General features: G+C 47.8%; 1 protein-coding gene across 1 annotated transcript; it reads left to right on the top strand.

Annotated features, from left to right (window-relative positions):
* The first annotated feature begins 964 nt into the window (after nt 1-964).
* On the top strand, nt 965-24,088 carry Lbh (LBH regulator of WNT signaling pathway). Its single transcript, XM_059248569.1, has 3 exons — nt 965-1,046; nt 3,735-3,837; nt 23,533-24,088. Exons 1-3 carry the CDS (start codon nt 1,021-1,023, stop codon nt 23,719-23,721), a joined length of 318 nt encoding a protein of 105 aa, XP_059104552.1. The 5' UTR covers nt 965-1,020; the 3' UTR covers nt 23,722-24,088.

Here is a 24,088-nt window from a genome sequence, read left to right as displayed (position 1 = left end):
CCTCACTCCCTACTCCCAACCCAAACGGTGTGTGCGACTGTGTGTGTGCGACTCTGTGTGTGTGTGTGTGTGTGTGTGTGTGTGTGTGTGTACGTACGTACGCAAGTGCTCCCGCGCAGTGGAAAAACCCTAGTAAAACACCACATCCTTTCTCCCACAAACAGACCCCAGGACTGCAGACTTTTCGAAAGCCCACATGTCCCCCAGCTCCGCGTCTCTGCAACCTTCTTTCCTATCTTTTTCTTCTTCCTGATCTCGCCCCGGAGGGGCCGCAGGCGATGATCCCCAAGAGAGGCCTAGTTTGCATGGAATGACCAGTGAAGAGAGGGTCCTGAGATGCGGGAGTCGCACAGAACGCGGCGCCAGGCGCTCGGGTGGAGGAATGGCGCCCTCCCCCGGCGGGCTGACACGTCCCGAGTGGGGCCCCAACGCCTTCCTCACGCCCACCCATCCCCGCAGCCTTTAGAGTCCCGGGGTGTGCGCGGGGAGGGGGGGCTGCGGACGCTGCGGATTTGCGGACAGGAAGCCGGCTTGACATTGAACTCCAGCTCGGGAACGCGCGCGCCTGTGAGCCATGGGGAGGGGGCCGGGCTCGTCGTAGCTGCGGCGAGCCAGCTCAGGCGGAGTGCAGACCCGCCGCCGCCCGCCCGCCCGCCCGCGGGAGCGGCGAGCGCCGAAGCCATTCATGATTTTGGTGACGTTATTCTAAGAGTGGGCGAGGGGAGGCGGAGCCGCGCTCGGACAGGCCCCGCCCCCGCTCCTATAAATGCGGCTTCCCGGGCTCTTTGTGGGACCCGGAGCTCGGTGGAGAGCAGGGAGCTTGGTCTGCACTGCCGACGCCGCTGGCAGCCGGGGCTGTCTCGGGAAGGCGGACCGGCGATCGCCCAGTACCCTCGCTCTCGGCTGCCCGCTGCTCTCCTCTGCGCCCCTGTCATCCTCATTCGGGACGCAGTGACCATTTTTTTTTTTTTTTTTTTTTTTTAAATCACAAGGGCGTGGGTCAGCCTCCCCTAGGACTTCATGTCTGTATATTTCCCCATTCACTGGTGAGTATCCTGCGCCTGAGGCGGACGCCCGTTTAACCCAGGTGGCTGCGGGGGCCCGGCAGCCGGCTAGTGCCGGCTCCGGGTGCGAGGCCAGAGAGTGGCACGGACAGACACCCAGGGCTGGCTAACCCGCCGCCTCAGCCCCTACAGGAGTCGACGTCAAGGTTGCAAAGCTGGGGGTTGGGGGAGGCGGTGCTGAGAGCATCCAGACAAAGGAAGTGAACTCGGAACCTTCACTGAAGTGGCGGCCAGAGGGTGTGGATATGGTGGCGATTGGGTGGGGGGGAAACTCGGGGTCGCGCCTGAAGCCCCCTAAGGAAACCCTGTCCGCAGAGGGCGGCAGGCGATGAGTCCTGCCTGGTGCAGGGGGCTCCGGCTCGCCCGGCCCCTCCCCTTTTCCTTTTTGTTTGCACGCAAGTCTCGGCGTCGAGGACGGCTGCAGCCGGGCTGAGCTGGTGCAGCCGCCCGGGTTGCAGAGCTTGGGGAGGGGGGGTGGCGGGGGGGACGCTCTCCGCACATACAAGCAGGGTGCACGGTGCACCTTCTCAACCCCTGCTCTCCATGGCCCCTAAAATCCAACGCGCCTTTGTGGAGGACCGGGGTTGGGGAGGAGGGGGCTATCCCAGTGCCGAAGAAACCGGTCACAGCTCGGTGAGGGGCTGCAGAGGTTTGCCTCCAGCCGGGCAGGATCGGGTTGTGGGGATCAGAGCCGGGAAGGATACGGGGAGAGGCCCCTAGCTGCTGGGACGTGCGAGCCAGCTGCTTCTTCCTTCCTGCTGTGGGGTAGAGGAGGGGCGCTACAGGGAGATGAGCTCCCGTGGTCCTGGAGCGCGCTTGCAGGTGCTGGCCTTGGAGAGCCGGTGCCGGGTCCAAGGCAAGCTCCGAGCCCAGGGAAAGTGGGCCCTAGCCACGGCGCTGTTCGGCTTAGCCCAGGAACTCAGAAAGTTCATGTTTCTCGTTTTAACTTTTTGGGCTCGCGCCACAGTTCCCAGAAAGAACAGAACGCCGCCGCTAGGAACCTGGTCACAGCCCTGTGGATGCTCTACGGATTCCCTTCTTTGGGGTTTGGAGGCAGCTTTTCCAGATCCGGGAGGAAACTGTGAAAGTCTAGCTTCTCAACCTAAACATACCCCCAAGCCTGTCACCCTCTCTTAGTGTCTCTGCTGCCTACTAGTTTAGCTTTGATTAGAGAGGCCCCCGAGTTTCCAAAGAAAGTAAAATTCCCCTACACTGGGAGCTTGGGTACCCCCTCATATGCATACAAGTCAGCTATCTTATGGGTGGAGGCTTTGAAGGGTGGTGGAGGCTTTGTGCCCCCCCTTCCCGCCCCCCATTGCTCAAAATTAAATAAGGTAGATGTTAGGAGCCCTCAGGGATATTAGCCCCCTCTCACTCACCCATTAAGGTTTATGATTATTTTGTTCATTAGCACTTTCTACGATGTCGGCAACGTTTCCCCCTCCAGACATAACTATGCATTGTTAGCATCTTAGAAGTAAACAGGGATCCTGCAGCTCAGAGGGGCTCTGTAGTCCGTTAAAGATCACACAGCTTTCTAAATGGTGAGGGCTCCCGGAACTGATTGCTTCTGTGGCCAGGGCCAAAAACCATTTCTACTACCTGGTACATTGGAAAAAAAAAAAAAAAGGATTCTTGTCTTCCTGTTTGCATAGATGTCGTCTCTCTAAAGCCTGGCCCTGCCTTGCTTTTTTCCTTTTTTTCAAACCACGTGCACAGACATGATAGTGAAAATACTGGGTGTTGTGTCATGGGTACCTGGATTGGCACTATGCATACTGAACTCTGTGTATGCCCATGGTCTGTGCAAGGATAATGGACCGTTTGTACCCTGCTTAGAAAGTACAAAGTCCTTTCACATGTCAGCCATTGGTGGGCCAACTTGGCCCCTCTGGAAATTTCCTTGCAATCAGAATCTGTGTATCCTGAAGGCTTTTAATCCAGGGGATGTTTTTCATGCTTGGAGTTAGTAGCAGCTGCTGCTAGGGCTACAGAAGCGGGTAGGATGGCAGATGTGAGGCTTGCAGAAAAGCTGACCCCTTGGGGTGGGACATTTTGCCTAAAGAGGCACCAGACACAGAGCCAGTTAAGAAGGCATCATGATTAGACTTTGTCTCCCCGAGGCTGGCCTGTTATTGTTATTATGTAAGTCTACTGTGCAGTTCCCATTGGAAATTCATGGGCAAGATTACTCTTATTCTTAGTGGAAAAATGGGTGGCGGGGGGGTGGGGTGGGGGTGGGGGGGTGGGGTGGGGGTGGGGGGGGTGGGGAGACCCAGCGGCATTAGCTTCATGTAGACACTACCTATGGGGTGTGCGTTTGTGTGTGTGTGTGTGTGTGTGTGTTTGTGTGTGCGTGTTGTTGTTGTTGTTGTTTCTAGTTTGTTTAATAGAAAACCCAAGCTTGCTTTGTGTAGGGTTTGGAGGTAGAGGAAGGAGAAATTGCAGAGTGGGGCCTTTGTCTGTCTCGGGGGATGAGCAAGCCACAGCGCTGTGGGTTTGAAGGCTGCTTCCTCAGGCGAGCTTGTTTTGCTGTGAGCTGTTTGAGCATCTCTCGTCCGGTCTTTAGGCCAATCCCCTGATCTCAGGGCTACAAAGTCGCTAAGAGGAGGAATGTGCCCGCGTGCACGCGTGTGCATGAGTTGACGTCTGGTCTGACTTTCTTCACAGCCCTGACTATCTGAGATCGGCTGAGATGGCTGAGGTCATGATGAACACCCCATCCATGGAAGAGATTGGCCTCAGCCCCCGGAAGGATGGCCTTTCCTATCAGGTGCGTTCAAACTTCTGGGGACCTTGTGCTTTTTCTCTGGGACTGGAAGTAGGCTTGGTTTGGGGATTCCAATCACCTGTAAGAGTTTGGGGATCCCAGTATCACCTGTAAGAGCCATGTCACCTTGAGAAAGTCCTTGACTGCCAGTGAGCCTCAGTTTCTCCATTTGTAAAATGAGGCAGCAATGGTCTGAATCTTATAGGACTATGTTGAAGAGTCAGCATGGTGAGAAAGTGAGTTTAAGGTATTTGTAGTGCCTGGGCCACCCAGGAGTTCAGGAGACATTAACTGAAATCACTAACTAGCCATCCTGATTCTCTCAGTAACAGCAGAACGCTCTTCCCAGCCAGGCCTCGTGCAGTAAAAATGCAGCTGATGGGAAGCGTGGTCTGATAGGAGAATGGCTGCCTCTCTTCTCTGAGTGATAGTTCACTGGCTGATTCCAAGTTCACGTTTAAACTCCACAGAGCCGAAGAGGACGCTTTCTTAGGGATGCTATAGATACCAGAATCTAGTGTAGGGATCATCCTGTCTAATGGAGATAAATACACAGGACAGCAAAAGAGAGGGAGTAGGGGAGGCCTCCTTTCTCACTCCTGGACAGTGTGCTCTTTAAGTGTGGGGAAACCTCAACATCACAGGAAAGTGGAGGATATCATCCCAGCCGGCGAGAGAGCATTTTGGTTCCCTCTGGGAGGAACAACTGGTTTTGGATCACCAGAGAGTCCGTAGATGGCCGGTTCTGGAGTGGAGAAGCATCCGGAAGGGAATATTTGTGAGGCTAGGGCATTGTGTACAGTGGCCAGCCCAGGCCAGATGAATGGAGCAGAGTGTGCCAAACACTTTGTCCCCAAAGGAATGCCCACCCACCTTCCCACTGAGACCCTAGCCCTGACCCATTTGAGGACTCGAATCTCTACTCCTGATGGATCTTCTGACATCACCTGTGTCTTCACCCGAGGCCGGCTCTGCTAGAGTCTAGACTTACTTCAGCGGGTTACTCCTTAGAGCTGTTTCAGGGACACTTCTTTTGTAAAGAATGAAACAAATAGAGAAGCTGGGGTGGCTGGCATGTGATGAGAAGGGGAGTGATCAAAGAGAAACCATGATGGAAGCGAAGGTGGGAAACATGTCTGCAGATGCCAGACATGCTCGGGAGGTACAGGAACCCTTTGTTTTATGTCAACATACCAGGCCTCGCTTGTTGGCTGCAAATAAGGATCCCATGGGGTGAGGGGCCTAAGGGAAAATGGTCTTTCAAGGCTAGTCTAACCTTCTTTTCTGGGAGAAGGACTAAGGGAGGCCCTCGAGGGCCCCGTGGCCAGGCGGGAAGTACAGAAGTTCCCCGGCCCACCTGCCAGGGTAGTTTTGGATACCAGTTTCCAAGCCTCTGAGTCAGACTAAATGTCTTGGTTACAGGTGAGGGCATATTTCAGTTCCGGGTTGTAGATTTCCATCACAGAACCTTTCCAGGCAGAGTTGTCTGTGTGTGTGTGTGTCTGTGTGTGTGTGTGTGTGTGTGTGTGTGTGTGTGTGTGTGATCCTCCTTTAAACACATCATCTTCTTAGCCCTACACCTTCCTGAGGACATTCTAATAGCTAGGAGCCTTACCACAGGTGACATGGAGGAGGGGACTGCCATGCTGGGTAGAGGACTGAATTGGGGCTTCGGTGGCTGGAGACAAACAAAAGCATTTCTGGGTTCTTGTAGTGTCTGGACACCTCCTGAGAAAAAGACCCCCAAAGACCTTTCTTTTGCCTCTGGATTGAGGGTTCAGTTCCCACAGTCCCCAGAAAATCTACCTCTGTCCCCTGTGTGGGGACTACTGCCCAGTGTCCAAATATCTTACCTGGAACTTTTTTTTTTCTTTTTTTCTTTTTTTTCCTTACCTGGAACTTTAAAGCACTCTTGTCATAGATGATTTCAAAAAAGGCTCTAGGTTATCTGGTGAAGAAAAAAGGGCAAGTTATAGCGTTAGCTAAGCAGCGTTTACTAGGCATTTTCTACCTTTAGCCTGATGTACTGGTTGCAGCATCCAGGGCCCGGGGCTTATGGGAAACAGCATGTACATGCACTTCTGGAGCATACGCAGCCTGGCCAAACAATGTGTGGATACTGGTATTGAGCTCTTACAGAATCTGAGATGTCATGAAACAGGGAACAAGCTTTGAAAGAAAATGAGAGCCTTGAGGGGGCAACCCCATCTCGCACATGTAGTTTTACAAAGTTTCAGATACTCCTTGGCAGCCTGTTTGTGCCAAGCGTGGGGCTTCGCTGTGAGCTGGTCTGGCAACTGGCAAATGATGGGTCCTCTCTGGGCCCCCACGAAACGGGTGCCATCAAATTAAAAGCTTTCCCACCAATGCCCTGGGAATTGGCTGGGCCTGCCTCTTGGCTAAAGCTTGTCGCCCTGCATGCTTGGGCTCTGCTTGGAGCTAAGGGTGGGAACTCAGCGCTCTGCTCTTGGCTCTCCTCCGGAGGATAATAATAGTATGTGGCTTTTACTGAGACCTGCTTTTCCAAGGAACTGAGTAAGGGCTGGAGACATCAATCCTGACTTGGCACATGACCTAGACTCTCAGGCTTGTAATTTGACCTTGAGACAAGGTCATCATATAAGTGACCCATTGGACTTTCGAGTCATTCCCCTACCTGCCAGACCCACCCCGAATTAAGTTTCCCTGTGATCTCTGTATTGCGTGTGGCCATTCTTTCAGCGCCTGTGCTTGGGGTTGAATTTTAAACTTTCCACTGATGCTGTGCTGGGTTTTCAGGATGTGGACCCTGCATTACCTTGGCATGGCCAGGTCTTTGATGGCAGGGGTGCCTTGCTATCAGCTATGTCTCCTTTAGCCATCCATCATCCTTTCTCCACTTAGGAATCTCTAGGCTTATAGAGCAGGTGTTAAGGGGAAGATTCTCCTGATTTGGAAACTAGCCACATTTACCTCTACAGTGGCCTCTGAAGGTCCTGCTGAAGGTATGGGTCAAGCCCATACCTATCCAGACCCTGAATGCATGTCCTTTTTATCCTCTGAAGGGTTCAGGTTAGCCCTTCTATTATTGTTTAAAAATTCATAACAATAATACTTTATTTTATTTTATTTTTGAGACAGGGTCTCATGTATCCCCCAGACTAGCCGAAGGTGACTTTGAACCCCTAATTTTCTTGCTTCCAGCTCTCGAGTGCTGGGATTAGAGGCAGAGATTATAGTGTCCAGTTTATGCAGTGCAGGGGATCAAACTCAGGGCCTCATGCATGCCAGGCAAGCGCTGTACCAACTCAGCTATATCCTCCTCAGCCCCTAGTTCATGCCACTTTGTGAGCGTGTATAAAAATCTGGAGCCAATGCCTTGTTTTGTCTTCCTATCCATCTGGAGAGTCATTCAAATAAGTGAAACCCACGTGGCACATTTATTTGGCAGGAATTATCACACCCCATGGGGTGGGTGAGTAAATGGTTACTAGAAAGCCTAGTACATTTAGCTCAAGCTGTGGGCGGCTGCAAGCTCTCAGAGCCATGTAGGAGGGTCTCTGTGAGGATATTTATGTCCCTAAGGGCTGTAGCTCCATCCCCATGCTGCATCTATGGGTTTCCCAGTCGGTCACCAGCCTATGGGACAGGAATGTGTGCCATCCAGTGCCAACTCACTACTGGATGCCTGGTAGAGCTTGCTCTTTCTATGGATCCACTGCTGTAAGAGTGTGATGTATAAGGATATATCTTTCTCTGAGGGTCTCCTCTCAGAGACCAGGGCTCCGTATGGGGAAGGATCCAGACAATTTCCCTATGAGTCCTTATATTGATGAACCCCAAGGAGCCCTGGCATTTTAGCCTTGCCCTCTAACTTCTCCTGGCGCAGCGTATACAGACTGTCCTATGCCTTTATCACCATGCTTAAGTCTATACATAGTTTAGGATACCGTCACATTTAAACCTGTCCCTTCCTTAGCTTCTGGTCCAAGGTTTGATACCTTTATCTTTCCCTAGACTCCTTTCGTTTTTTATATTATTTATTTATAGACAAAGTCTCTAGCGCAGGCTGGCCTAGAACTCTCTGTGGAGCTGAGAGTGACCTTGAGCTTAAGATCCTCTTACGAGTTGTGTGACCATGTCTGCTTCTGTGATGCTGGAGAGCAGACCCAGAGCCTCGTACATTCTAGATGAGCCCTCGGCCAACCTGGGCTACCGCCACAGCCCCTCCTGAGGCTCTTCCTTGGTTGCCATTGGTATTCCACCTGCTATTACTTTGGGCCATGCATGCCTGCCTTTGACATCATCTCTCAGGCAGGCACTTTGGCTCTCCTTTCCAGAAGGCCATTCTGGAAACCAGAAGGAGCACTTCCTTCACACACACCGCTGCTCCCGTCCCGTCTCCCCACCCCTGTCTCCCCACCCCCACCCGGTGCCTTCCTTCTGATCCAGAGAGCTAAGAGCCTCCTGCATCTCCCAGGGTAAAGGGAGGGACGGGGGTGGGTTGGCCTTTCTTGTCACCCCTTAGTGTCTGCTTCCTGCAGGCCTGGAGCCTTAATTGTAGCTCTGCCCTGGAGAGAGGGCTGCAGGACTCAATGAGTGTATGTGAGATCGTGGTATCCTGCAGGTTTCATAGTCACCAGGAAATCATCTTTCACAAACATCCGACTTTAAAAAGCCTCGGTTGTCCCCAGAGAGACATAAAGCTAAAATCCCAAAAGCCCATGGCAGGAGATGGTCAGCCATAGACACGGCACATTGCTGGGGATCGTGACAAGTTCTCTTTTTTTTTCCCCTGGCTCTTTTCCTTCCCCTCCGCTCACAGTGATGAGATGTGCAACAGTCGGTCCATTGGACTGAGAAGCATGAGTTGTCTCCTCTGAGTGGCACTGGCTCTTTCTGTGCCAACACACACCTTTGCATTGCAAGTCCTCTCTGCAGGAGAGCCCAGCACCTTCCTTTTCATGTTAGAGGCCTGGACACAAAGGTCATGTTCACTGTTGTGGAAAGTCCCTGGATTAGGGCCTGCAGATGGCTGGAATTGTTCCCATGGGAGACTTCTTCTTCTCCCCTACCCCCATGGGCACAACAGTGTATTTGTGCCTGGCCATAGAGAGAGCAGGCCTTTTTTTTTTTTTTTTTTTTTCACAGCCAGCCAGCCAGCCGGCTGCACACTGGATTCATACAGCTTCTCTCAAAAAGGCCTGTGTTGGGTCTGACCCTCCCTCTTCCAGTGACCATGTGTTCATCATGCTGCAGAGCCAGGGCCTGTGTCTTAGACTGCTCTTTGTTCCCAGTGTCCTACAAATAGATGCTTAATGAGTACTGAATGATGGATTGGGCGCTTCCTCTTTCCCTTTCCTGGGCCAAGACTATCTCCGTACCTTGGCAATCCCATGGTGAAATGTTTTAACAAGATCAGCATTTTCTCCCAGTCAGCCCAGTCTCATATGCTGGATAGAAAAGGAGGATTGTACTGTACCGTGAGGAAAAGGGATGCATTTGGGTGGTGAATCTTGTGACTGAAGCCAAGAGCTATTCCTGGGTGTCTGGCAAATGTCCTGAGATGATCTTTCAGGCCCGAGTCTGAAATAATCCTTAGAGGATATGAAGACAGTACTTCATTCACACAGGGCCGCAGCTTGCCGGGGCTCCCTTCCTTTCCAGTCTGGTTAGGCACAGTGCTGCCTCTGCCTGCCTCTCCTCCGGCTGCCTCTCCTCTGCCTGCCCGCCCTTCCCGCCCAGCATGGATCTGTGTCAACCAGTCAAATCCTGTGTCCTGCAGTTTATCCTTGGCCTGCTGCTGGCCTGTTAACTGCACAAAGCTGCCTCAGAAACAATGCTTGTCTCTGCCCAGAGTATCTCCAAAGTGTTATGGAGGTAGTACTGTGAACCTCAGGGGGATGGGTGGGGATGGCTTCCACCTCCTTGTACCTGTCTTCATCACCTTGTACTGGGGCAGCGTTTTGTTGTTGTTTTGGTTTGGGGTTTGGTTGTTTTTGTTTATTTATTTAGTTATTGTTGGGTTTTTTTGGGGGGGGGCGGTTAGGTCTTACATTAGAGGCCGCCGACAGCTAAAACTGTGTTGACTGCTTGCTTCTTGGCCAGGGATTTTATTGGAGCCCAAGGGGAAAAGGGTTCTAGATCCTTCATGTGAAGTAGCCTGGATTAAGCCAGGAGAGCATCCCAAACGTCATTGTAGAGATGTTTGGTTCCCCAGGACTTCAATTCATTTTCTGCCTTTACTTTGGAGACCATAAAATACTTGCCCATGACCATCCCTGCAGATGGCGCAGGTATAAGTGCTTATAAGTGCTCCATGCTTCCACTCTGCCATACAGCTGAGATAGCGGAATGTTAGTGCAGCAGTGAGCTTTATTTTTCCAGTTAGAGTGCTGTAGTTACAGGAAGGTTCTTCCTCCCCTCTCTGTCGGTCATTTCCTGTTCCCATTGATAAAGTATGCATATTGTTGTTTTTATGCTTTTCAAAATTGGGTGACTACTGGGAAACGTTCATTTTTCTTCTTCAGTTTTCTTTTCTGATCTTCACACGTTTACCTGGCAGAACTCATAATTTTAACACTCCTGCATCTTTCCCCCTCTTTTTGAGCGCCCTTCATGCAGTCAGAATTGACACTTCGTTCTGGTCTTAGGTTCTAAATAGCACTGGTCACCAGCATCATGGTGTTACTACAGTTTATCTTCAGAATAATCGAGCTCTCTCTTTGTTTTCTGGTCCTGGGGATTGAAGCTAAGGCCTTGTGCATGCTGGACAATAGCTTTCCCATTGAACTACATCCCCCAACACTCTTTCTTGCTTTTGATTTGGGGATAGGTTCTTGCTAAGTTGCCTAGGTTGGCCTTGTACTCACTATGTAGCCCAGGCTGGCCTTGAACTCTCAACAGTCCTCCTGCCTCAGCCTCCCTTGTAGGCACCTACCACTATACCCTGGAAAAGCTAATGTTATAGCATGAGGTTGGATGATAATTTGTTTCACGGTTGTCTTGTTGAAAATTTTAGGTCATATTTTCTTTTCTCTTATACTATGATAGTTTACATTAAAATTTTAATATAAATCTTAGTGAATAATTTATATTATCTCTTTAGAATAGTTTTACAAGTAAGATTTCTGAGTCAAAGGGTAAAAGTGTGGATGGATGTGTATGTCTAATTGTGATAAAGATAATATTTATTCTTCACAGAATGTAGCAAAGCAGACTAGACCAAAGAGGCATGACCTAGTCACATCCCTACCACTGAAATATTTGGGCATGTTTACTTTCAATGGTTGTCTGTGCACATTTTTCAATGTGTAGCAAATCCTTTTCCATTTAGTCTAATACTGTGACTCTGTTCTTGTCACTGGTTTTCTTTATAAAACAGAATTTCATTCTATATGTACCACTTCTTATTGCTGCATGTCTAGGTTGTGGCGTCTTTTGTTCTTATGACGAATCCTGCCCTGAACATCATTTTCTGCAAATCTCTGTACAACCCTAAATTGTTTCTTTGGAATAAGTTCCTGGAAATAGAACTACAGATCCAAAGAGAGCCAATGACATTAAGCCTCTTGATTATATAGTGCCTTAAAAAACAGAATGTATAATGAGTGTATCAAGATGTAATCTGTTGGCATTGAAAGTTCAAGCAAATGGCAGCATCTCTGGGCTGTAGCATCTAAAGAGATGGGATAATGGTGGAACCTGCAGGTGGGTGGGGTCAGAAGGCATTTCATTATTTTAGTATGTTCTGATGTTGTACAGCTACTTGTAGCTTAATTATTTATTACATGCATGATGATAATTAATAGTGCTTAGGCAACATTTAGCCAGCATTGGAAAAATAGCTAGTGATCATATTTTGACCCATAGCTAACACGATATACTCTCTAGATTCCAAATGTATACAGGCTAGCCATTGTTCTATTTGTCTCTTATTCTATGTCTTAGCTAGGGTTTCTATTGCTGTGAAGAGATAATCAGTCCATTATCATTGTGGCAGGAAGCATGGCAGCACACAGGCAGACATGGTGCTGGCTACGTCTTGATCAGAAGGCAACAGGAACTGGACTGTCTCACTGGGCATGGCTTGAGCATGTATGAGACCTCACAGTCCACCTTCACAGTGATTCACTTCCTCCAACAAAGCCACACCTTCTAATAGTGCCATTCCCTATGAACTTATGGGGACCAATTACATTCAAACTACCACACTCTATTAATGATACTGAAGCACCATGTAACCTTGAAAACACTAGTACAATTGTACAGACCCATGAAGTTTGGCCAAAGGCATCCTTAGTGTTAGGAACTATTTTGGGGTCCCTGGGGTTTTGCCCCATGGGAAGTTCCTGGTTAAGAACCTTTGTTTCTGTGGATGTTAGGATAGACTGGATACTTAAAAATAAATTAAATTTGGTGAGTGCTTCGCATCTATCCAGCAAGTGTGCAAGGCTTCTGGCGCATCTAAGCAATGGAGACCAGTGTTCAAGTATGGTCCCGTACTCCTGTTGGTTTATGAAAATGCCAGTGCTTTCTGTGACACTGCCTATGGCACATGCTGCCTCGTTGTCTATTTCTGTGGTGATGAAGTTTGGTTTTTAAGCAAGTATGCTCTAAACAGGCGGGTAGAAAAGGAGCATGACGCCTCCACAGATATAACGGAAAGATAAGGTGGTGCTGTGAGGCTGGTGGACACCTGTTCCCAGGAGTAGGAAATGTTGCAGCATGGTTCTTTAGGGGCCATCACTGGAACTGGCCACGAAGGAATTTTTTTTCTTCAAACGTTGAGTACCCTCTTTGGTAGAAACACTGTGACAGTTAGTACTCAGTTATGACTCTTGCACTCCTTTGTTATTTACCCCCTGAAGTATGATTCGCTGCGTCCAGGTGCTTCCTGACTGTTTTCCCCAGCACTTCAGTATCAGAGAGGTTCGCCAAATCACTTCTCAATGATGCCCTGTGTAGACACTGCTGCACATCTTACATAGTGTTAAGACAGAAAGGCAGCTGCCCCAGAGGGTCACAGAAACCCTCCAGGGCACGTGAAAACAGGGAGGGTTCTAAGGAAGTCTATGCCCTCGCCTTTAGCTTCCTTCCGTGGCTTGGCACAAATTACCACCCTGAAGGAATGCTCTACTAGGTCTCTTCCTCCACCTTTCTGTCGTCTCTTTACAAGAGAGATATGCTGGTCATGGGGTAGAAACTTTAGGGGCATCAGAGAAATGGACCATTCAAAAGCAGTATGCTCCCCCCAGGCATGGTAGCACACACATTTAATCCCAGCACTTGGGAGGCAGAGGCAGGAGGATCTCTGAGTTCGAGGCCAGCCTGGTCTACAAAGTGAATTCCAGGACAGCTAGGGCTGGTACATAGAAAAACTCTGTTTGGGGAAAAAAAAATAAAAAACCCAATATGTCCAGGTAGTCCCCTCCCTTCACAGTGAGAAACTTATCCAATAAAAATTAACCTCTGTATTTAGTAATTACTTGTGATACATTTATTGATCAGTTAGGTACTAATAGCCACATTGAGCCAATATAGAAAATTTGAATTGATAAAACCTTCAGGTTACCGGACATTTTAAAATGTCAATTTATATACATAATAGATCTTTTTGTTGAAGGGGAGTATGCAAAAACCAATGGCTAAAACCTTGAAAATACAAAAAGATATTAAGAAGAATATCCAGTCAGGTATGGCGGTGCATGTCTGTAATCTTAGCTCTCAGAAGGATGTGACAGAAAGATTATGAGTTTGAGGCAAGCCTGGGGTACTCAGTGAGTTCCAGACTAGCCTGGGCTACATACATGAAACACTGTCTAACTTAAAAAAAAAAAAAAGAATAAATCCCATTTAAAAATGGAGTAGGAATCCAGTTTCAGATAGAGAAAGGAATACTGTAAGGTTGACTAAGGAGCTTCCTTATAAGTGTTTTAGTAGAAAATGGTTGATATCAAATTACTGTAGTTCTCAGAATCCACCGAGTAGAGTTCTGTTTTGTTTTTAGCTTGTTTGTTTTTGTCAAAGTGTTGGGGCTTTTTGTTGTTTCTGTTTCGTTTTCTCAAAGGGTTTCACTCTGCAGCCCAGACTGCCCTGTAACTTAGTGTGTAGCTCAGACTGGCCTTGAACTCTGGATAATCCTCCTTGCCTCGACTTCCCGAGTGCTGCGTATATAAGCATGCACTGCTGTGCTGAGCCTAACACTGAGTATAGTTAAAAGAGCAGTCTATACATCCTGGTTTAAGGTGTTAACATCGATGATTAGAGCAGGAGTGTTTGGGCACGCAAAAGGAGGTGTAGTTGTTTCAAATTCCTCTAGTGATTATGTCAACAAAAAGGCATCCATACCCAGACACCCTTTTCCCCCTCCCTCCAGAAGAAGAGCTGTGGTACCGCGGCACCCGAGTGCGAGGCAAATTGGAGATTGGACTAGCCATCTTGACATGAGCCCTCCTCTAAAGTCACTTGGCGTTGGGTTACCCAGGGGTCCTTTGGGCACCACCAGGAACACAGAGCTCAGAACCCCTCCACTCAGAGGGGTTAAGGACATCTAGATGACTGTCACCTACTGCCAGTTTTGTGTTATCTGTGCCATCTCAAGCGGCTCATGTCACCACTGTGGGCCTCCATCTCCTCATCCATAGCAAGAATTAATCTTGTCATTTTGTTGGACCGATGACATGAAATCTTCCCGGTATTAGATCTTCACATAGGACTGAAAACCTTTGCTCTCTGGTCCCCATGTTAGCCTTTGACATATTCGAAGGCACTTGTGATGTTCTACCCAACTGTATTCCATTGTTAACGTATATGTTGTCTTCAGCCTTGATTTCCCTGGCCATCTTTCTGAGAATGCTTCTTCTCTCTAGGCCGATGCTTCTAAACTTTGGGTTTCAGTTTATACTTAAAAAAAAAAATTTATGAGCTTTTGTTTATGTGTGTTATGTCTTTATATTTATTGTTTCAGGAATTAAAACAGATTTTTTCAATTTTTGCTTATTAGTTTATTTAGAATAACAATGAAGCAATTATATGTTGATATAAATAATAGTTTTTCATAAAATAACTATATTTTCCAAAACAGAAAATCTTAGTGAGAAGAAAAGCATTGTTTTTGGTTGTTTTTTTTTACATCTTTAAATCTTTCTTATGTCTGGTCTAATGGTGAGATTCTCATGTGTGTTTCCCATGAGTAAATTTGTTACAATATGTGTTGGTTGAAGTAAATGAATAAAATCTGGCTTATATAGATTATGCAGTTAGGAATGGGAGAAATATTTTCACAGCTTTTCCAGATTGTTTTTAGTACACCATCAAAACATAAATGTAGTAGTCTTTTTTTCTTTTCCTTCCATTTCTTTCCCTTCCCTTTTCCTTCTCTTCTCTCCTCCCCCACATCCCTCCCCTCCCCTCCCATCCCTCCTCTCCTCTCCCTTCCCTTTCTCCCCTGACATTGTTTTGAGACAAGACCTCATGTGACCTAGGCTGGCCTCCAACTTGTTATGTAGCAGAAGATGACCTTGAATTTCAAATCCTCCTTGCCTCTAACTCCCAAGGGCTAGGATTACACACTCAAAAACAAGTGGTAGTTTCTTCTTTCCTTTTTCCCCTCAATTTATCTATTTTTATTTTACATGCATTGGTGTTTTGCCATGGGTGCTGGGTCCCTTGGAACTGGAGTTAAAGACAATTGTGAGCTGCCATGTGGGTGCTGGGAATGGAATCTGGGTCCTCTGAAAGAGTAGTCAATGCTCTTAACCGTCTCTCCAGCTCCCAAGTGGTAGGTTATTTAATGTTATGCATTTTCTGATGAAACCTCGTGAGAGAACTTTTTGTACTCTGACATTAAAATTTACTAGTCTGGCTTGTACTTCGCTTGTTTCTTTTCCCTGTGTTCAGTTTTGTAGTGTATTGCACTGATCATTTGGAAATAAGCTATTCATATCTTCCAAATGGTGACACATTTCATTGTGCAATATATTTAAAAAAGCCTATTAGTTAATATCGCCTGTGGCCTCATCAGAAGCTAGCAAGTATTAGGAAGTTATCAAGCATTTGTATCATGGCTGCCAATACAAATTTTCCAAAATACTAATTTGCACTTCAGAGCCCTATTTTTATTATTATTATTATTGGTGATAAATACCATCAGCCATTTCCCTTGAAACTACAGATCACTTCCTTATTTTTGAGAAATCGTCCATGTTGGAATAACCATAGTTTGTTTTTTTCAGTCGCTTTTTTCAAGTATGAAGGTGGTCCATCGGAAAAATGGCTAGTTTAGCTGGCAACTCAACCATGTAAGTGCTTTTATTAGGGATAACCCAGGTACCTGGGTAAGCAGCAGAAATGCTTTACTTTAACTTTGCATTTTTACCACCCCAAACATGGAAACATGATCTAAGAGTCGGTATTTGATGAATATGGAGTTCATGGAGGGTTGTTATTGATGTTGCTGTGTGTCTTTGTTTTAAACATGTGAGGTAAGAGATAATAAGTGATGACAAACACACATTTCTGGCTGTACTTGTGAAGGTGCCAGCAGTTTCAGTAACTGTGGCTTTTTATATCATTAGTGTAAGTGTCAACACTGTGTAGAAAGCAAATGGAACCTGAGTATGATTGAAAATATTTTCATCCCATCTGTGCTTCCTCCCCAAAAGGATCTTGAAAGTGGCTTCTCTCAGACAGAGTGTGGCTGAGGAGAGCAGTAGGGCTATCAGCTAGTGAGATAAGTATTGCTATCAGGCAGCTTTTTGTTGGGGGGGGGGAATACCCTTCTTACGGTACCTTTAAAGGCGGGTCATTAGCAGATGATTTACTTTGGAGCAAGGCAAGTTGATGTGGTAGTGTGTAGTACAGGTGGTAGTGAGTGAAACCTGGCAAAGGTCTTGGGGCAGGATAGCAGAGTTGTCCTGGGAGAGTTGAAAGAGTGTTTCCACTGAGGGGTGAGTTTGGAAGCTGTAATGTAGGGTTTAGGAAGCATAGTTCAGACCAGGATGCCAGGGCTGAAGACTCAAGACTTTTGTCTCTAAAATGAAGAAGGAAGAAGGGATGGTTGAAATGGCAGCTGGGCCAGTCTGGACTTTCTGAGAGAGGAGATGTAGTCATCGGACATGTGTGTCATGCTGATGGAGGAAGATGGGGAGAGGAATTGGGAAGACTGGGCAGGAGGCCATCTTCTTTCAAGGGGTAATGATGATACACGTATTTGATAAGATATAGATATTTGAAGTCATTTATGCCCCAGAGAACTTTGTGGACATTCTCTACTATTCCAGATGCTTTATCTGTTTCCGGGTCCAGCATTATCAGGAGCTGTTAGTACTAATTAATTGGAATTTGGAACCTCTGACTTGCAGGATGGGTGTGTGTTTGAGAGATGTTTATGAAAGATGGTGTTTATCCCAAGGATTTCCTTTTCCTTCCAGTTTTAAGGCTTAGGCGCTTAAGCATCTTTGATCCAAAGGAAGGAGGTTCAGAGTTGTTACAGAGGCCAAGTGTCTGCTCAAGTGCCCTGAAAGATTAGAAGCACCAGGGGAGGACAGGGTGGTGTGAGCTAGATGTCCTACAGCTTTGGTTCAGAGAAAATTTAAGATTTGAGATGGACCATACAATACTGGATAACATTTTGGCCTCCCAGAAGCCCCTCTATAACCCTCTGCCCCTAAGAATCCTTGTGTTTTTCCCAGCCACTTGCTACATTGAAAAGACATTAAGGTGCCAACAGTGCTAACAACATGATAAGATAGTGGGAGGTCAGATTTCAAAGACTGTAGTTCTTTCCATAATATATAGTGTAAGGACCAAAGAGCAGGGCATATTGCTCATCTGAATTAGCTGCTGCTCCTTCGTTCCACCCTCTGCAGCGAAATCTGCTCGCTGTTACAGACCAGCTAGGAGGGCAGATCTGCTGTCGCTCTCAAGGAAAACTAAGAATTCCAGGCTTTGAGAATCTAGAGTTCAGGAGGTATGTGACTTCTCTGGGTGAAGACCCCTGGAGTTGGCCCACGAGGAGAGTTAGAGACTTCCCAGGGCTTCCATGGAGAGAACAGGGTTTGGCCAAGAGAGTGGTTTCCATTCCAGCTGGCCTAATCCATATCGTAGGGGGATGGAGGCAGTGACATCACAGGTCTTTCTCAAAAGAACCTGGCATAGAAGTTGTGAGTACAAACCCAGAGTGTAGTTCATTTGCTCCTGTCCTTAGCTACAGAGTGCAGTTGTTAGTTTTCCAGGCCCTTGCTCTAAATGCTCCTCGGGGACCCTTGCTCTACTTGCTAAGGGCTAGCATTAGCAATTTAAGAGTTTCCAGAGCATGTTCACACATACCTGGGTTTGACTCTCTCCCAAGCCCTTTAAGACCAGCATTAGTAGAAATCCAAATTTATAGAGAGGCGAGAGAGGAATGAGCTGGCTGTGTATCAGGACCCCGCACCATCCCCAAAAACCCTGCAGAGTACAAACCACTTCCTCATTTCAAGGGGCTCAGACAAATTGAAGTGACCCAAACAAAGTCACAAAGATATTAAGGGTTAGGGACCAGGTAAAAGCCAGACTTTTCGAACCCCTGCTCCACCTGTAAGAATAGCCATTCTTTTCCATAGTTGGCTTGGGGTTGGTTCTTTGTTGCAGTCTGCAACTGGGGAGGGTAAAGGGTTACTGTGTGGTTTTGTGCACAGTGCCTTAGGGAGTTAGCCTGACGATTTCTCCCAGGCCTTCCTCCCTCCTTCCCACCTCAGCTTCTTCTACCCTCTGTTCCTCCCCAGCAGAGAGGAGCAGGGTATCCAGGGCCGGCCGATGTCTCAGCTTGCATAGCTGGTGGTTAGCCCTTTGTGTCCAGCTGAGCACCTTTCATCTCCCCCACTTACTGGTGTCTGCTTTCCCCATTAGCATCTCCCAGCTCCTTGAGGAGCCCTCCACCCTCTTTGTGGCCAGATCATCTTGTTTGTCAAGATGACGGCCCTGCCGTGCACAGACAGGGAAGGACCACAAAGACTAGACTTGCTCACATTTTCCGTAGTAGGTGCCAGGCAACTCTTTCTTATCCCCACCCCGGAGGCAGCTAGGTTTAGGTCACCTGGCTTAAGGGCAGACAGCTGATAGCTAGGCCTCCAAATTTGGGGCCTTTGGAGGCCGAGTTTTATCTTTCAGTTCCTCTCTGTTCATGAAATGGGAGCTGGTTCACCAGCAACTCTCTAGCCCAAGCACAAGGCTAAGTTCGTGGGCTCTGGAAACCTGGCCTCAGCCCCACAGATCTCAGCTCTCAGGCCACTAGTAATGGACAGCCAATCCAGTAGCTCCAGTCTCCCTGAAAACCCTGTTTTCATTGTCCTTATAATTATGTAGCTTGAATATGGTAGCTGTTTGAATTTTTATGAAATTTGTGTTTATTTAAGTCACATGTAAAATTTGGCCACCTTTCAGGGGTTCAGTTAGCCACCCATGACTAGTGGCCATTGGGCTGGACAGCATAGAGAACATTTTCATTACAGCAGAGCATTCTCTTGGACTACACTAGCCTTCACAGCCAGAAACTCCAGTATGCTGGCCATCTACATTACGCAGACCACCCCCTAAAACTTCCTTCACCTTTCAGTGGAGTCTTCTTAAGTTCCCAAGGTGCGGGGACCCATTGTGATGAGGGAGCATCTGGCAAAGGGTACCTCTGCAGCGGTGTCCTCTGTGAAATTCACGGTCGCCAGGGCTACGCAGCATGCTGCTCATGTAGGACTCAAGATGTTCTTGGTGCGGGTGTGATGGACAAGATTCTATCCCTTTGTGTAGGTGGGAACTTGGTGCTCATTAGTTCTGTCCATGCCGTCATCCTGGGTGTCCCCATGGGACAGCTGGTTGTGGAGGGCAGTGATGGCAGAAATAAGAAGGGATAGATAGGGCTTCCGGATGCTTGCTTCTAGGCTCGTCCTGCTGGGGATGGGAGTGGGAACCTCCCATATGTCTTTCTGAAGAGCCTTTACTGTAGAGGGGGTTTCCAGTTGTTTTTGTTTTCAGCCCAGAGAGAAGACAGGGCACTAAAACTTGAAGGTTTAACCAAAAGCAGTTTGTTTCTGGAACAGGGGCATTTTTTTTGTTCTTTGCCAGATTCTGCCGGGCAGCCCAGCATGGTGCACGCTGTTTGCCTGCCTCCCCAACCATACCTGTCATGTGCTTGGCAAATCGAATGAGAGTTCGTTCGTTGTTCTTCTTTTTCTTCTTCTTTTTTTTCCATTGCCTTCCCCACCCCATCAAATTGTAGGTGCAACCTCTCATTTTTCTGCTGCCTAGATGATTAAAAACCATGACTTAGTGGAAAAATGCTGACCTCCCCAGGGTCAGCCTCTTAAGCAGCTGTCGGAGATAAGATTGTGCTGGCAAAAGACTGAGAAACACTTTGCAAGGCTTTCTGTCTTTCCCCGAAGAAACAACAGAAGCTGTTCTGGTACAGGATGTGTGTTGTTGTTATTGTTGTTTATTTTTGGAGAGAGCTATAGTCTTCAGAGGCACAGATTTGTGTGGTCTGATAATAAAATAAAATCTCTGATAAAAGGGTTAGAGTAATTTATTGTAGTGATTTTTACAAATACAAGCTCTGTAAAAAATGATTTTTCCTGAGCTGGGTGGTGGTGGCTTATGCCTTTGATCCCAGCACTCGGGAGGCAGAGGCAGGTGGATCTCTGTGAGTTCGAAGCCAGCCTGGGCTACAGAGTGAGATCCAGGACAGGCTCCAAAGCTACACAGAGAAATGCTGTCTCGAAAAAAAAAAACTTTTTTTCTTTTTCCTTTTTAATGGGTCCTGCTTCGAGCAAGTCACAGTGCAAAAGTCTTTGACAACTGCCACAGTATCAGCTGTCAGATGCTCAGATTGCCTCCCAAGGATTTAGCAGACCTGGACTGTGGTATGAAAGCCATTGATTGTTAATAGTATTGCTTCACGCCTGGAGAGTGGATACTAACTCCAGACCTGTGCGAATCGCTGCAAAGAAGACATTATGATTTGGATTTTACTTCTGTCCTTAAAGCATTGCATTACTTCTGTGTTCGCCAACTTGGACCCATCGAGTGTGATGGGAAGGCCCCTTCACTTCTCTGGAGGAGAAACTGAGGTGGGAGCTTGAGAGGACTTGACAGAGGTCATGGAACTGATGTCAAGGGTATAGTAAGGAAGGATCCAGATGCTGTGGCTCAGCCCAGTGTCCTCAAACCGATACTTCATTGAAGTCCTGTAGACATCTGAGTCCCAGAGCAGCTGATTTCTAGGAATGTGGTCTTCATTTTCTGACTTTAGGGATCTACCGCTACCTGCTTGATACAGTTATGATGAAGCTGGAGGTCCTGCTCATCAATGGCCTCATCCATTATCAGCATCAGCTTTCTAGCTTGGAGTAGAATCAGCTGGCCTGGGCTGCCTCTGATCCTTTCTGTTATTCTGTGGCTTGAGTGATCATTAGAATCGGGTTCTTATGTCTCCACGCCCTGTGAAAGGTAGGAGCTTGGTCCAGAGGCTTCTTTTTAGCTCCCACAGCTACATCTCAGGTCCAGAAGGATGAGAGTCTGGGCTGTGAAAACTTGGGGCTTCTGTTTTTTGGACTTGCTGTTTATTTGATAATCATCCTTGTCCATGGTCTGGAGCCTACATCAGCCAATAGGACAGGGGGGACCTGAGTCCTGATCCCCTTGGTCAATTATCCATCTGGGAAACTAAAGTGATAATATGACCCAGGTGTATCCTAGTTGAGGATGAGATTTGAACCCTGGTTCTGCCTTGTGACCTTCAGAGTCCCAGCCTCTTTGCTGTCCCTAAGGTGGTAGTGATGTCTCAGTGAAGTGATAGACATCTGGTAGAGCTTTATAAACTGAAGTGTGCTTTCCACTCTCACTGGAGAGTGCCTGCATCACACCCCAGGGCTCATGCTTGGAAGCTTCCCCACGTCCTCACCCCCCAAGAAGGGCTCAGCTCCATAGAAGTAAGCAAAGCCCCCCCAGCCCCCTAAGCCTGGCTGACCCATTTTCCACTCACACTTGTTCATGTGAATACACCACGACGTCCAAGGGCAAACATCGGAGTGGACCGGCAGCATAACAGGAGATGGTGGTCAGCTTCCCCAGGCCTACGTGACCTGTGTGGGCCCAGCCCCTCCCTGGCTTGTTTTCCTTCTGGCTGCTATTACGATACTTTTTATGAGTCCTTTTAAGTCTCTAATGATGCGTGCTCCTGCAGCTGGCTTAAGGCTTAATCCCAAGCAATAGGCCTTTATTGGATAAATGGTTAATAATCACTGGTCTGTAGGGATTGGGACGCTTTGTGAGGTCTGTGATTTTTCAGAAGCCCCATGTGGCCTGTGGCCCAGTCCGAGGATAGGGAGATTGGACACTCTGGGAGTACCACAGAACTGGGGAAGGATGATCTTCTACCCTCTGAGTACAGCAAAACAGGGACCCTCCCCGGAGTTCTCCAAAAACGTCTCTTTCCATCCACTGGAGTTTGCCGTGAACAGACTGTGTGACCTTCAGTGAAGTCTCCTTTCCCCTCAAGGGCCTGGGTTTCCTGTCTATCAGACACAGAAGTGGGAGGGAATGGCCCTGAAGGTGCCAAGTGTCAGTGATCTGGTGAGCCCCAGATTTCCCAGACCAAAGTTCCTCTCTCTTCTTGGGTGTGTCACTGAGGGCTATGAATGGCAAGGGACCAGCATCCCAGAGGATTAAGGGCTTAGCTACTGGGCAAAGAATTGGGTCAGCTGTAGTCACAGGGCAGGGAGTATGTGCAAAGGGAAGCCAGACTTGGCTCCTAGTTTTATAGCCTGGCTCAGTGTTTCGGTCGGCACTGGACAGACAGTGGGCGTTAATATTATGGAGCCTCTTCCCTGGGACTCTGGAAAGAGATTCGAGTCCTCCAGGCATACAGCTGGCAGGAAGCCAGGAGTTGCTCACAGGTGGAAGAAAAGGAAAACTCCATGGATTCTGTCCCCAGCTAGCTTGTGGCTGGAGGCCTTGCCTTCATCTGGATTTGGCTTTGACTTGGCAGTTGGAAGAAGATCCAAAGGCGGCAGGTGAGGCAGGAGCGTGGGAGTGAGCACACTTGAGCTTGAGTCTTAGTTAATTTCAGGCCTCGACAACTACTGTGCCCAAGTCTGGGATTTTTTTTTTTTTTTTTTAACATAACGTGAGCAACACTTGCATTTGACTGTGTCCGTTTGAAATGATGAAGAGCCTGGCTGTTTATTTCTTCTAGGCACCAATAATTATTCTGGCAGGAACATAATGTTTTTAGTGTCTGTTGTATGATGTGGATTGTAAGTATAAAGTGCTTATGCCAAAGCAGGGCCCGGCATACTGTGAGGACGTGATTGTCCATCGTTTTATCCAGAAGTAAAATAGTACAAGCAGAGTTACACCTCACCCTTTTGCTCAGTGGTATGATCCACAAATTTTGAGCTTCAGAATTAGAAGAAAAATCTGGCTGAGGGATAGTTTTCCCTAGAACATACTCTCTTTTGGTTCCTTTCTTACACCCACAGTGTCTAGAAGGCGGAACACAATCCTTGGAAGGCAGCCAGTGTGTTCTCTCTCTCTCTCTCTCTCTCTCTCTCTCTCTCTCTCTCTCTCTCTCTCTCTCTCTCCCTCTCTCTCTTTCTCTGTGTGTGTGTAAGGAAAAAGCCAAGTTTCTCTTTTCAGATATCTATATATGTGACCAGATGTCTGCTTTGTTCTTTGACATTTCAGATTTTTCCAGACCCGTCAGACTTCGACCGTTGCTGCAAACTGAAGGACCGCCTGCCCTCCATCGTGGTGGAGCCCACAGAAGGGGAGGTGGAGAGTGGGGAGCTCCGATGGCCCCCCGAGGAATTCCTGGTCCAGGAGGATGAGCAGGACAACTGTGAAGAGACAGCGAAAGAAAAGAAGGAACAGTAGAGTCCCTGCAGGCTCGCCCGGGTCGTGCCAGCCAGCATACCTGAACTGTTTTTCCCATCGTGATGGAAGAAGAGAGTGAGCCACAATCATTCTGAAAAATGTCAAATGAGGCTTCCGGTTTGCACCTGAAAAATCACCAAGTCCGTTTTCTTTTCTTGTCTTTTTTTTTTTTTTTTTTAAATTCGTTGAGCAATGGAGCCCTCTGACAACTTGCAAGGCTGAGAGAGGAAGCTGCTGAGAACAGGGGTGGGGGTGGGGGTGTGGGAAAGGGGTGCTGCTTCTGAGATCCCTATCTGAACTCCAGTGCCAGAGGCAGTGTGTGTATGGTGTTGGGGGTTCTGGCTGTGGGGGAGCGGGGTGAGCAAAT

Source organism: Peromyscus eremicus, chromosome 22, assembly GCF_949786415.1.
Source record: "Peromyscus eremicus chromosome 22, PerEre_H2_v1, whole genome shotgun sequence".
NCBI lineage: Eukaryota > Metazoa > Chordata > Mammalia > Rodentia > Cricetidae > Peromyscus > Peromyscus eremicus.
Note: the sequence above shows the minus strand (reverse complement) of the source record. Positions and strands in the feature narration are given on the sequence as shown.

Coding starts and splice junctions, on each gene's coding strand:
- Lbh (XM_059248569.1), top strand. CDS start 1,021: ATGTCTGTATATTTCCCCATTCACTG. Junction 1,047..3,734: donor GTATATTTCCCCATTCACTG/GTGAGTATCCTG, acceptor CTTTCTTCACAG/CCCTGACTATCTGAGATCGG. Junction 3,838..23,532: donor AGGATGGCCTTTCCTATCAG/GTGCGTTCAAAC, acceptor TTGACATTTCAG/ATTTTTCCAGACCCGTCAGA.